Here is a 15,338-nt window from a genome sequence, read left to right on the forward strand (position 1 = left end):
GCATATTTCCTCCTCAGTTGGAACCAAGCAAATGCAGGCCCAGAATTTCACTTCTGAGAGTCTCCTGTAAGGCAGAGTTGAGGGGAAGAAAATGAGAACGCGTGTGGGGTGTGGAGAGAGTCTGCTACTAGGAAAATGAGGTTTGATGTTCTCATCTAAAAAAGGGTGTAATAGCATGTGCCTTGCCAACCTTGGATATTTTTATAAACTACAAAGATATCTTTGTAGATGCTAAACTTCCATAAGGGATTTTTTAGCTTGCAGCCAGTGATTGCAACTAGTTTAAACCCAGAATGGAGATCATCAAATAGAGAGGGCGTGTGGGTTTTATGCTTTTCCGTCAATGATAAATACTGACTAGTTCAACAGAATGAAATTATGTCATATGTGCTTCTAGGGAACCTTGATTATTCCATTCTTGCTTATAGATAATTTAGGAAGAATGGTGGTGTGATAGGAAAAAGCATGGCTTTTAGAGCAAGAAAGACCAGGGTTCGAGATCCTGCTCTGCTACTTACCAGCTGGGAGACACTGATTGGGCCAGTGTTCCAACCAAGTGGGTTAACTTTTCTAACTTTCAGTTTTCTAACATGGAGTTGGGTGAAATCGTACTTAGGGTGTTGTGAGGATTAAATGTAACAAAAGGGCTAAGTCACAGTGTGCCGGCTAAGGGATTCATTTCCTATCTCCTCTTCTCTCCCATTCTGTTTCCCATAGAAGAGACGGAGAGAGGAAATGGGAGGGTCCGGTGAATATGTCTTGGTAGAAGAACTAATACATTTGGTTGTTCTAAAAATCTGAGCCATCATGGTATAAATAGACTTAGCTCTTCCCTGTTAAATAGCATTTCCCCTCTCTATTTTTAAAGCACTTGACAGATTTTAGAGTTAAAATAGGAAAATGTTTTGATAATCTACGTAGTCATAGAGCTGTGGTGACTTGGAAATTTAATAGTGGCTGATAAAAATAATTGGAAGTAATTCCTTCAGTTACTCTTAAGAAAATAAATTTCTGTCATTCTTTAAATTTTTCTTGCGCAAAATCTTTCCTACCTCCCTTGTCCTGAGGGGCACTGTCCACTTGTGAATATCGCTTGGCTCAGGCAACTCCTTAGGGATGGTCCTTCCTGCTTTGTTTGTTACATGATGTTTTGTTCATCCTGGTGGTAGTAGATTATGCCTTAATCTTGATTAGTTTAAAAGTCAACACAACAGAAGATGGTGATACCTTGAAAACATTTCTTTAAAGAGCATAGTTAAAAAAGTAATTACACAACCATAGATGAACAATGTTAACTGAAGAAATATTAGAAAATACAAAGATGCCCCCAAACCCACAACACAGTTAATTCACTTTAAATGTAAAAATGCAGTTGTATATATAAATGTTTAAATAATAATAGAATGATATCATATATACATACTGTTTTATGATTTTTTTAATTTAGCATTACATCTTACTTCATCGGAAAATATACATCTTTTTATTATTTTTTTTAATGGCTTCATAGTATTTTGTTTTATGAAATGTGCCACAAATTAATTGCTTGTCTATTGATAAGCAGTTAATATCCTTTCAATCTTTTGTATTTTAAACTGTGCTCTAAATGTACAATTGTCTAATTATTTCTATAGGATAATTGCCTAGAAGGTAATTTTATGTCAGAGGTAAATGCACTTTTTAAGGCCTCCAGAACATATTTCTAAATTGACCTTCAGAATGCAAGAAATCTTCTACCAATGAACAATGCTATCAGCAGTGTAAAAGTGTCATTTAAAAAAAATCAAATAAGATAAATTTAAATCCTAGTGGTTTTGAATTCCTTGTCATCTAGTAGTGGTAAGGATTCTAATTTTTTTTCACATATTGATGTTTTAGTAAAAAGATTTTATAATAAAGTTTTTAAAAAGCACTCTTTCGTAACAGTTATTTCCTGTTCCTTCTCCCATGTTCCTCTAGGTTAATTTATCTTTTCTCTCTCTCTTTTTCCCCCTCCAGGATGGAAGTATGATGTGATGGATATAACTATGGGATACTGTGTAGGTACACGGCCTCCCTCTTGCCTCATCCTCTTGCTTCTCAAGCTTTTGGCCACTGTCTCTCAGGGGCTGCCGGGGACCGGGCCCCTTGGTTTCCACTTCACACATTCCATTTACAATGCTACCGTGTATGAGAACTCGGCAGCAAGGACCTACGTCAACAGCCAGAGTAGAATGGGCATCACCTTAATAGATCTGTCCTGGGATATCAAATACAGAATAGTGTCTGGAGATGAAGAAGGCTTTTTCAAAGCAGAGGAAGTCATCATTGCAGATTTCTGTTTTCTCAGAATAAGAACTAAAGGTGGCAATTCTGCCATATTGAATAGGGAAATTCAGGACAATTATTTATTGATAGTAAAAGGTTCTGTTCGAGGAGAAGATTTGGAAGCATGGACTAAAGTGAGCATACAGGTTTTAGACATGAATGATCTGAGACCCTTATTTTCACCCACAACCTACTCTGTTACAATCGCAGAAAGCACACCTTTAAGGACTAGCGTTGCACAGGTGACAGCAACAGATGCAGATATCGGTTCCAATGGAGAATTCTACTACTACTTTAAGAACAAAGTTGATCTCTTTTCAGTTCACCCCACGAGTGGTGTCATCTCTTTAAGTGGACGATTAAATTATGATGAGAAGAATAGGTACGATCTGGAAATTTTGGCTGTGGACCGGGGGATGAAGCTCTATGGAAACAATGGAGTGAGCAGTACTGCAAAGCTTTACGTTCACGTTGAACGAATAAATGAGCACGCCCCAACTCTCCACGTGGTCACTCATGTTCCTTTCTCACTGGACAAAGAGCCCATATATGCGCTGGTGACAGTGGATGACCTAGATGAAGGAGCCAATGGAGAGATTGAGTCTGTTTCCATTGTGGCTGGGGATCCTTTAGATCAGTTCTTCCTGGCTAAGGAAGGAAAGTGGATGAATGAGTACAGGATTAAGGAGAAGAAGCAGGTTGACTGGGCGAGCTTTCCCTATGGCTACAATCTCACTCTTCAAGCCAAAGACAAGGGGTCACCTCAGAAATTTTCAGCAGTAAAGATAGTCCACATTGCCAACCCCAAAAGAGACACTGTCCCAGTTAGGTTTGAAAAAGAAACGTACGATGTGAGCATTAGTGAATTTTCCCCTCCTGGTGTCGTGGTTGCTATAGTAAAATTAAGTCCCGAACCTCTAGATGTGGAATACAAATTATCCCCTGGAGGGGATGCACAGTACTTCAAAATTAATCCTCGGTCAGGTCTGATCGTCACAGCACAGCCACTGAATACCATTAAGAAGGAGGTTTATAAACTGGGGGTGACAAATAAAGAAGGAGATTTAAAAGCACAAGTCACCATCAGCATAGAAGATGCGAATGATCACACCCCAGAATTTCAGCAGCCAGTGTATGATGCTTTTGTGAATGAAAGTGTTCCAGCGGGAACAAGCATTTTGACAGTTTCAGCTTCTGATAAGGATAAAGGAGAAAATGGGTACATCACCTATAGTATTGCCAGCTTGAATATGTTGCCATTTGCCATTAACCAGTTTACAGGTGTTATTAGCACAACTGAAGAATTGGATTTTGAATCCTCGCCAGAAATATACAGGTTCATCGTCAGAGCCTCTGACTGGGGTTCGCCGTACCGCCATGAAAGTGAGGTCAATGTGACTATTCGAATAGGAAATGTCAATGACAACAGCCCTCTCTTTGAAAAAGTGGCTTGCCAGGGAATTATTTCCTATGACTTTCCAGTTGGGGGCCATATCACAGCTGTCTCAGCGATCGATATCGATGAACTGGAACTTGTAAAGTACAAAATCATCTCTGGAAATGAACTTGGTTTCTTTTATTTAAACCCAGACTCTGGTGTTTTGCAGCTTAAAAAGTCACTGATGAATCCTGGCATTAAAAATGGAAATTTTGCCCTTAGGATTACAGCCACCGATGGGGAGAATTTTGCGGACCCTGTGTCTGTTAACATTTCAGTCCTGCACGGGAAGGTGTCTTCGAAGAGCTTCAGTTGCCGAGAAACTCGTGTGGCTCAGAAGCTTGCAGAGAAACTACTCATTAAGGCCAAAGCAAATGGGAAGCTGAATCTGGAAGATGGATTTCTTGACTTTTATTCAATTAATAGGCAGGGACCACATTTTGACAAGTCATTTCCTTCTGATGTGGCCGTGAAGGAGAATCTGCCCGTTGGTGCTAACATCCTGAAGATTAAAGCCTATGATGCCGACTCTGGCTTCAATGGAAAGGTGCTATTTACAATATCCGATGGGAATACGGATAGTTGTTTTAATATTGATATGGAGACCGGGCAGCTTCAAGTCCTTATGCCCATGGATCGAGAACACAGAGACCTCTATCTCCTAAATATCACTATCTACGACTTAGGTAATCCACAAAAGTCCTCGTGGAGGTTGCTTACCGTCAATGTGGAAGACGCTAATGACAATAGCCCGATTTTTCTTCAAGACAGTTACTCAGTTAACATTCTTGAAAGTTCAAGTATCGGCACTGAGATTATTCAAGTGGAAGCCAGAGACAAAGACTTGGGTTCTAATGGTGAAGTGACTTACTCAGTCTTGACAGATACACAGCAGTTTGCTGTCAATAGCTCCACTGGAATCGTGTATGTAGCTGATCAATTGGACCGGGAATCCAAAGCAAACTACTCTTTAAAAATAGAAGCCAGAGACAAGGCAGAAAGTGGCCAGCAGCTGTTTTCCGTTGTCACCCTGAAGGTTTTCTTGGACGATGTCAATGACTGCTCCCCAGCTTTCATTCCCAGTAGCTATAGTGTGAAGGTTCTTGAAGACCTCCCCATTGGCACTGTCATTGCTTGGCTGGAGACCCATGACCCAGATCTGGGACTGGGGAGTCAAGTGCGCTATTCTTTGATCAATGATTATAATGGGAGATTTGAAATAGATAAAGCAAGCGGCACTATCCGTCTGAGCAAAGAGCTCGACTATGAAAAGCAACAGTTCTATAACCTCACCGTTCGGGCCAAAGACAAAGGGCGGCCTGTCTCTCTGTCATCCGTTTCCTTTGTTGAGGTGGAAGTGGTGGACGTCAATGAAAACCTCCATACTCCCTATTTCCCAGACTTTGCTGTTGTTGGATCTGTAAAAGAAAACTCACGGATTGGAACAAGCGTGCTGCAGGTTACCGCCCATGATGAGGACTCCGGGAGGGATGGAGAGATCCAGTACTCCATCAGGGATGGCAGTGGTCTTGGAAGGTTCAACATAGATGACGAGAGTGGTAAGTTTCATATTTTGTGCCAGAATTGTTGTTTCTCTTCTCATGAATTGTCAACATTGGAAAAGTGCATGGCTATTCTTGCACTCAAACGGAATGACAAGTGAGGTTGCATTTGGTGCAGAGGTGATGCAAGTAAAAGCTTTTCCTTAGAATGCATTGACTTGTAAGAAGACCTGTTTATACAGTGATAGCCAGTGGTTTTCCGTGGGAGTCCCTGGTTTTTGTTTTTCTGGTTCAGCATTGCCATCACCAGGTTATCTTTCAATACGTGTAAATAATTGTCACCTCTGTTGAGTGTGCTTCTGACCTTCACTAAATTAAGGGCCCTGATAAAGTAAATTACATTTGAATTGGCTCTAAATTAGAAGTGTGAAATGGATTTTCAAATGGATCTTATATACCAGTCTTTCCCTTTATAGTAAGGCTTTTCTAAAGTGATATTGCATTAGTTGCTTGGTCTCTTGTGTTTCCCAGGCACATCTGGCCCTTGAGTGACAGGCATTTGCACTGTATCGGCCCCATTAATGCATGGAGGCAACCTTCTACAAATGTTTTCATGATAGAATAGAGGAGGCATGTTGTGGCTTTTATTTATTAAAAAAAAATGGTCTTAAGATTTTATCTGTAAGGATTTACCTTTTATAGAAACACTTTAAAATATGGGACAAAATAGTCCCAATATTTTCGTTGTCCCCTACCTGTTTATTTATACACTGTCATAGATACAGATATAGATTTTATTTCTATTCTTATTATTCTCATTATTTGCCTTTAAATGTACAGGTGCTTGGACACCTGCTTGTGTGTGTGTGTGTGTGTGTGTGTGTGTGTGTGTTCCTCGATCAACACAGTGCCTTTTTCTAGTCTTCTCTAGATTGTACACATCTCAAGACAAGGGCTGTGTCTTCTCTACTCCTGTGTGAATGGTACTATTAGCACTTTACAGTTTGGGGGCACATTTGTATCCAGTAAATCATTTTCTACAACACTCACAGGGTGTTTTGTTCCCAGTAATGATGATGATGATGATGATGATGATGATGATGAAAAAAACAGATAGTGGGAAGGTGTCATCATAGGGATACTAGTTGTACATTAATTATACTAGAAAAAGGGTTTGAGAAAGTATTAAATTTTGGATAGGAGTTACAAAACTGTGTATACTGTCAAAAATTTAATCTGTAAATTGTAAATTTTTTGTATAAATGGTTTCTCATTTTGGCTAGTGTAAATTGTAAAATTGATCTCCATAGCCATGATGAAGGAAAAGGTAAATGTCCAGAAAACTGGGTTCTGATGTAGCCATATACTCTATCTTATTATATATAACTTGTCATTTGATTAGAATATATTTTTACCTTTGAAGTACAAAATGAGAAAGAAAAAGTAGTAACCTTTACTGGGTGTCTATTCTATGCTAATACTTTACTGTTAGTAATAAGGACTTCATTGAGTACTTGCAATAGGCAACACACCATATGAAGGGTTTTATAGTCGGGTCTTATTTAATTCTCCCAACAGCCCCTCCAGAACTAATACTCATCAACTCATGAACTGATGTTAGAGGAGATACATAACTTGGAGCCTGGTTTCAAGTTGAGCTCTGAGTAACTGTAGCATACACTGCTGTCTCCCATCTAAAGACAAGTATGGGCTTCCTTGCATGTTCCTAGATACACATGAATTTGGTGTTGATCTAAAATCTGTAAGGCAATAAAGTGTTAAATGGGTTTCAAAGTCCTTACATTCCTGGGCTCCTTGACTGATGGCATCAGCCATTAATCACCTTCCTTCTTCCTCGCAGTCCCATTGTTTGTGTGGCTCTTCAGTGTGAGACGCTTACCTTTGGGGCTCAGGTGGATGTAGGTAGGTAGGTCAACAGGAAGGTGTCAGGCTGGATCATTAACAACTGCAACCTTCATGACTACATCAAGCCACAATGAGTTGTTTTCATTAGTTTCCTCTTGGTGTAGCTTGATGCAATTTGGTGAGAGTGGCTTAGATTTTCCATGTTTGTAACGTGCTGTTTTGTTCTCATCTTGGGTGTTATTTCAGAAAATGTGTGTGTAGTCGTCTGATGATGTAGCTGCTTTTATAATTCTTTACATAAATAGAAATTATTTTTATTGAAGTATAATTGATTTACCATGTTGTATTAGTTTCAGGTGTACAGCAAAGCAATTCAGTTATATATATGTGTGTGTGTGTATGTATATATGTGTGCACATATATACATATTCCTTTTCAGATCCTTTTGCATTATAGGTTATTTGAAGATATTGAGTATAGTTCCCTGTTCTATACAGTAGGTCCTTGTTGTTTATCTACTTTATATATAATAGTGTGTATCTGTTAATCCCAAACTCCTAATTTATCCCTACTCCCTTTCCCCTTTGGTAACCATAAGTTTGTTTCCAATGTCTATGAGTCTGTTTCTGTTTTGTAAATAAGTTGATTTGTGTTTTTCTTTAGATTTCACATATACGTGATATCATATGATATTTGTCTTTGTCTGACTTACTTCACTTAGTATGATAATCTCTAAGTCCATCCATGTTGCTGCAAATGGCATTATTTCATTCTGTTTTACGGCTGAGCAATATTCCATTGTGTGTGTGTGTGTGTGTCTGCATACATATATATACACCCCACATCTTCTTTATCCGTTCATCTGTCTATGGACATTTACGTTGCTTCCATGTCTTGGCTATTGTAAGTAGTGCTGCTATGAGCATTGGGGTGCATGTCTGTTTTCAAATTAGTGTTTTTGACTCCAAGAGTTTGATGTCTTTTGCCTCTGTTGTAAAAACAACTCCCTACTTTGCATTGTTCCCTTATATTCTGGATTATATAAAATAAGTTTTGCCATGAGTGATAATAATGCCACTTTCATTTTGGCATTGCTTTGTGACTTAAAAATCTCTTTTCTTATGACATCAACTCCCTTGAGGTAACAAATAGCTAAGTGTGTTGTGCAAACCCACATACCCATTAGAGGATTTAGATCTAGAACCAGCTCTCCTCAGTCCTAACTCAGTGCTCTTTTCTTTGCATTCATTACCCATGTTTCTGATTTACTTTCCTAGAGAATGATTCATTTTTAAAACCATAGTGACTATTTCTTTTTCTCCTTTTTTTTCGAATTTTATTTTATTTTATTTTTTTATACAGCAGGTTCTTATTAGTTATCTGTTTTATACATATTAGTGTATATAGGTCAATCCCAATCTTTTCCTCCTTTTTATTTCATTTTGTTTCCCTCTTTTAGGAAGTAAAACTATCTTTTTCTCTAGGTTATAGGAAAAAAGTTTCAACTTAATGTTGACATTTTTATGAAGATTAGAATTTCCATATGGTAATATTCTTAACCATCTTCCTTCTGTCTCACTTCCTGCAGATTTTAACATCCCAGCCCAAAAAGCTGATGAGGAATGATTGCCTGGACTTGTGCCACGGGGATGCTAGGGGTAGGGGGAAGTTTGGCAAATGTATGTCCAACAAGAGAAGCCATCACCATGGCGCTATTGGGTTTGCGCTACTGTTGAATGATCAATCAGCTCTTTGCCTCCAAGCTCTAAAAATCATGGCTGGAGCTGCTGGTAGAATGAGTGGCTGTTTAGCCCTACAGCTGTTATTGGGTCTTAAGTTCGGACTCTGTTGTTTCATTTGACCCCTTGGGCATAATAAAATGGCCTAAAGTTGTTTGGGTTTTCGTCTTTCAAGAACCTTAAGTCATCCGGCAAAGGTTCTGTCTGTCGTGGCTTGCCTTGTTTAATGGGTCTAAACTTATGCATGCACATGAATCAGCTGGAGAGTTTGTCAGCAATGCAGATCCCCAGGCCTGATTCCCAAAGATTCTGATTCAGTTGGTCTGGGGCAAGAGCTGAGGGATCTTCATTCAAGCACTCCAAGCGGTCCTTCTGTGTGTGGTTCAGAAACACTACCCTAAATTTACCTGGGCTCCTTAGAGGGTGTCTATCAGATTATATCTTTTCTGTAAAATCCTGTTCCTTATTCTTTGGAAAGGCAGGGAATTGAGCTCATATTTTAGATAAATTTCTTTTCTAGTCAAGTTTTCCAATCCAAATAAATTTTCTGTTATTCATGAGTGGTGATAGTTTTCTGAATGCCTTCCCAATGGATCAAAATCTATTTCTGTGCTTCAGTAATTGCAGTGCTCCTGTTTTGTGAGACAGCTTATGCTGGGATTAGTTGATCCATTTAGTAGTTTTATGTTCTTGACCTTTTTGGAGCTCAGTGAACAAAACCATACCTTTGAAATTCTTTACCATGCACGGGCATTTAATAAACGTTTAATAATGTTCACAGTAAATGGATTAACTGAGGGGCCCCCAACTACAGTGGATTTGACAATTTAAATGACCAGTCTGGAAGATGCAATTTAATCTTTTTTTTCCTTCACAAAGAACGCATTCTTATTCTTTGACATAATAGGAATGCATATTCTTGACTACTCAGAAGTTTTAGAAGGTTTATACAGAACACACTGTACATTTTAAACAGTGATTTTCTATTAGATTCTTTTGTAAACTGCAAACTTGAGCAATGACTTCACTCTTTTATTTACCTGGTGTTAAAGAAGTATTTAATCCAGATAAACAATTTCCAGTTTAGCACATTAATCATGGGTAATTAGGAAGATATTTTACCATCCATTATTACTAATTATATTATTTCTTCCATTTATCAAGTACCTGTTGTGTGCTTAGCACTATGCTAGGTGCTTTGTGGGTACTTTCTAGTTGTCACAGTAATCCAGCACGATGAGGTTCAGTGAGGTTTGCTCAAACAGGGCCAGGCATCTGGAAGTTGTTAGAACTGGAATTGGTGCTCTAGTGCAATGGACTCCAAATCTCACGTCAGTTCCCCTCTTTTCCACTGCAGTGTGCCGTAATAACCTTGCTAAGCATATGTATTAGTCAGATTTTTTCTGTATTATTACTGCATAACAAACAATCACAACATTTCAGTGGCTTATAAAAGCAGACATTTTTTTCTTCTTGCTCTTAAGTCTGGGAAGACAGTTGAAGTTGTTGCAAGCTGTAGATTGAGTTACGATCTGTTCTACATGTCTTTCCTACTTCAGGACCCAGGCTGAAGGGAGTACTCACTGTCTGGGATGTAGTGTTCTCAAAGTCAGATCAGGAGTGCAAGAGGCTGATGGAAGCTTGTGGTGCCTCTTCAAGCCTCTGCTCAAGACTGGCCCACATTCCATTGGCCAAAGAAGGTCTTGGGGCCAAGTTCAATATTGATGTGGGGTAGAGAGTAATACTTCTCTTGCAGAGGGAGGGAGGAAGAGGAATGAATAATTACTGAATAATGAATAATAATAATTACTGAATAATAATACAGCCTAACATAGCATGTGACAGCTCTCACTACTGTCTTCATAACTTAACATTATTTGGACCCTACCTTTGTGGAAGGCACTGGGCCAGGCAGTGGTGACACAGAGAGCTACAGGTATCAGACCTGGGCCTTCTATAGTGGGACTAGGATCTTTCAAGCTCTCCAGTGTTGAGATGCTGTACTTGATCTTCTATAGGGAGAAGGATTCATTTCAACTGGTGGCCAGGGAAAGAATAAATACATAGAGCTTTTATTTATTTAGTTCAACTGAAGAATGTTTACTGGCTGCCAGCGCTGAGTCTAATACTCTTTTATCTGCAGACTAATCATTAGAGAGTTAAGAGTGGGTGAATGAAAACCAAGAACGGGAAAATTTGTATTGTTAGAAATTTGAGAAGCTTTTGTCATTGCAGAAATCGGATGTCCCAACACAGATATTTAAAATGGTGGGTAATATCCATAGGATCATGTTTCTTGCATAATGTCATAAAATATAAGCTTCCCTTTTCTGATATTCAGAGGCACCAGAAATCATATTTTATCTTACGGTTGGCTGTTAATCTTTCCAGTTTCTTCTCCCCAAACTTGCCTGTTAAATTCCTTTTTGACAATTTGAGGTGTAAGGCAGATGCTATTCGGCGGCTTTGGTGCAATTCATGATAATTCCAGACTAAATGGTGTTCCCCATCCTTATTCTTTTTTCAAGATGATATTTTTGTCTCCACCCGTCTAGGTCAAAAGAGACTCACTGCTTTTTGGCTCAAAATTTGCCCCTGGGACCAGAGCAAGTAAAGGAGAGGAATGAAGTTATGATCAAGTGATAGCAGAAACTTTTCTCGGCTCTGGATTTTTAACCTTAGCTCTAGACTTCTTGATCATAATTATTTGAGAGAAATGTAATGTTCCCAGAGGAGCTCTGAACACTCCATAACATTCAGATGAATGTAGTAGTTGTCATGTAAATCAGGCCAGAGAGAAGTTTAGAAGCTTCTGGAAAATAAAGAAGAGCATGTTTTTATTACTGTTTTCAGCACGTGCCTTCTTCTTGACCTTTTTTTCTTAACTGTTGGCTGAAGGCAGTTTAGGTTTTAATAGAAGACTGTTGGTTCAAATCTGTAATTATGCCTGCCTTGTATATCAACTTTGAGCCGCTATTGCCCCTAGGTAACTAGTAAATGATAAAACTAGTGACCAGCATAAAGACGAAATCCAAATAGGGTGGCAAGCCAACAACCTAGAAACTTGTGTGGTCTTTTCTCTGAAATCAGTCTTCCTTTTATATTTTAATAATAGAAGTTTCCCATGGCTTACCTGGCCCTCCATGTCAGGGTCATGATTTCCTCAGTGCCAAGTGATACTGAATTATATTTACTTCTTCAGTTAACAAAGAATGAAATTTCAGAGGCCTAGTAAGCAGAGGTTACAAAAACAATCAAATGCTTTCCTCATGTATTAGTGACTCTCCAGAAGGTAGTGGGATAAATTTATTGCCTTCGGTGACTTCGGATAGCTTGCGTCTCATTTCAGTCTTCTAAAAATGTTTTTTTGGCAGGTGTTTTATATGCATGTTGAAGGATACTTTCATTTATCATTACATTTGGAAGGTTTATAGAGTTTGATAAATATTTATGTGATGCCGCTACATTCACAGTGTTTCATTGAAAAGAAAATGAAATGAAAATGAAAATGTGCTGCAGCCTGTAGTTTTAGCTTGCCAGTTTTTATGAACGCATGTCTTATCGAAAGAGAATCTACAAAGAGTTGTGTGTGGGATTCAATTCAACTTACATTAAATTCTGGGCACTGGTATACAAATGATTGAATATAATAGGACTCTCCAAATTTTCCCATTGGACATTGGAGGACTTAGTAGCTCCTCTAGGGCCACACTCTTTGTGATTAAATTCACCGATTTTCATTTACATAACATAGTTAGTATTCGAGTTGCTTTTAAAAAGCAGCATGCTAGTGAGAATAGTACCAAGTAAAAATAATATATTGCATAGGAAATGTTTTGAGTCAAAAAGTGAATAAATGTTGAAAGAATTAAGATAAGAATTTGAGGTACACACACACCAGCATACACACACACGCGCACACACACAAACACACACACATTATGGTAAAAACATAAAGGCTTTGTGGTTTAGCCCCAAGATCTATAATATAGAGCTTAAACCATTTTCAGTTTTTCTCCACATTCTTAAAAGTCTGCCTCTTTGCTCTCGCTGCTTCTCTGCTGCCTTTTTTCCTCATCTTCCACCTTTTCCTTCTCTACTTGCCACAGTTATCGTGCACAGATTCCCTGCAGGCACAGTGCTTTGCGCTGAAGAAGATGCGTAGATGATTAAGTCAGGGATGGGTAGTAGAGACAGAAAAGCATGTAATTGCAAACCGTGGGATACATAAGTGACACAACGTTAAGTGAGTGCCTTGTGTTGGCCATTCATCATGTTTGCTGCAGCCTTAGCATCACCCTTTGGCACTGTGGGATGATTTTTACAAATTCCAGTTAGAGACAAGACAGTCTGAGAGATAACCAGGGCATTAAAGTCAGTGGATGATGATATATAAGCAAGGCTTAATTGTCAAGGAATGCATAACCCCAGAAATGGATCGAGGTTTTGTGAGGCTTAAAGCTCATGCAATTTGGTGTGCTTGCTTTGAGAAAAATTATAAAAAGTACGACTATAAAATCTTTGTATTTGTTTAGAATGAGGAAAGAAATCACAGTAAATCATGAGTTTGAAAGCCAACAAACACAAATATCACAAAGCTCAGGAAAAATATAATATTGTGTTGATTGATTGTCTAACACATCTTTCTGATACTTGTTTCCCCTGCATCTTTTGGTTGCCTTTTTTCTTTGATTGCCTCTTATAGGATAATAATCTTGTAATTGTTTCTATAAAAAGTGCAGAAAGATTATTTTTCCTCCAACGTGGTTGATTGAAGTTTGTTTTTTCACTGAGAGTTTAGAAATGTTTCTCTAGAGTCACAGCTTGTTATTGGTAGTGCTATGTGTATTCTCTCCATCAATGTCAAAGTTGAAAACATCTCTATCAAGTTTATTTCTCATATGAGTTGTTGCAGATCTACTTGCTCTTAATAATAACTGCTACAGGTCTGTGCTCTGTAAACAAAAAACGTCTAGTAATTTCCATGTCTGAGAGTCTAATCCACCAAAGGGAAGAACTCATGGTGCACTTATGCTGCATTTCAGTAGAGAACTTTGCTGCAAAACTTTGATTTTGACTCTATAGGCAAGAACCAAGTCTTCTAATTACAAATTTACATGTCTAATGATTGGGGAATTTTCCACAGACTAGCTCCTGGCTTTGTACATTTTGTACCTAGTTTCTCCTTCCCAATGGCCATAATTCTAGTGCTGGCCACCCCAGGATATGGTCATGTGGTGATACAAGTTCTTTCCCTTCACTTCCATGCTACAATGCTGAGTGTCTCGGTGCAATGGGTAGTAGAAGGGTTTTGGGAAGCCATTCCTACACTGGACAGCTAACGACAATTTGTCTATACATTGAATTGATGGTGAACCACATAAATATATGACACTAAGTGCAAACCTAATGTATCTTCAACTCATTCTCCCTTAGATCCCTCAGATGCTTACAACTACTTTATCTGGTGATGCAGAATATAATAGAGGAGAAGTTGAGGAGAAAGAGAAAGAAGTTTTAAATGATTGTGGTTTAGGTATATTACTTTTGCAAAATTTATAGAAATGTGTAACCCTGTGAACCATTGCTAGGGTCCTCTATGGGGCTTGGAAGCTTTGACTTTGATAGCTTCATATTAAACGTGCAGCTGCCTAGGAGTGTTGGTAAATGAACATTTTTCTGAAAGAAGTTAAGTCTTCAAGATCATTGGAGGGAGGGACTGAGCTGGACCAGGCCACAAAGGCTAGGCCTGATTTGTAGACTGCCGACCCCTAGACCAGGTTTAAAGTTTTTGTCACTCTCATGTATTATTGAGCCAACAGACAAAACTGTGCAAAGGACATAAGAGCACGGTTGCATATGAGTGGATCTGGCTCCCTGATATCTCCCAAGTATCTCAAGGAGGTGCCCTGGAAGTGTGTAGCCAAAGCAGCACTTGAAGAGTAAGAAGCCTGCAAGTTCAAAAAATACAGAGGTTTGAGCTCACTGCCTTTTCTGAGTGGTTGGCTGGTGAGAGAAATGCATTGTTCCTTGGGCCCGCTCTCTTTTATAACACCTATTTGGGAATTCACTAGGAAGTATACACTAGGATCTGGAAGCCAAGGAAAAAGGGTCTTTGAGAGCTGTCCTAATGACAGTCACAGAGTTCTTTTGCTCTGACTCATTATCTGTATCCTAAAAGCATGACTTTGAGGTTTCCCCTAAACCATTAGGGGTTTCACTTAATCAGAATTTCAACATTATTATGAAAGTGTTTTTTGATAATCTAATTTATTGCTATTATATCTTACATATCAGTAGCACATCTCGCAATCGGTAATTTCCATCCCCATGGGCTGCTGGCATTGGTAAGATGTTTCTGGAACCTTGATAAAGCCCTGTTATTTTTAAAAATAAACATTGACTTGAGGTCAGCTTCAACAGGGAATTCTATTCAATAGATATCACATCATATTGAGCCAGCATGAGGCCCTGAGATCTGGAATG

General features: G+C 38.7%; 1 protein-coding gene across 6 annotated transcripts in view; it reads left to right on the forward strand.

The window, feature by feature from the left end:
• Positions 1–15,338, forward strand: part of FAT3 (FAT atypical cadherin 3) — a 717,681-nt gene that overhangs the window by 136,635 nt on the left and 565,708 nt on the right. For all 6 annotated transcript variants that reach the window (XM_057553401.1, XM_057553405.1, XM_057553404.1 and 3 more), the window contains one exon: positions 1,999–5,304. In XM_057553401.1, coding sequence (XP_057409384.1) covers positions 2,016–5,304 — 3,289 coding nt within the window. In that variant the 5' untranslated portion in view covers positions 1,999–2,015. The remainder of the gene's footprint in view (positions 1–1,998; positions 5,305–15,338) is intronic.

This window comes from Balaenoptera acutorostrata, chromosome 9 (genome assembly GCF_949987535.1).
Source record: "Balaenoptera acutorostrata chromosome 9, mBalAcu1.1, whole genome shotgun sequence".
Classification (NCBI taxonomy): Eukaryota; Metazoa; Chordata; class Mammalia; order Artiodactyla; family Balaenopteridae; genus Balaenoptera; species Balaenoptera acutorostrata.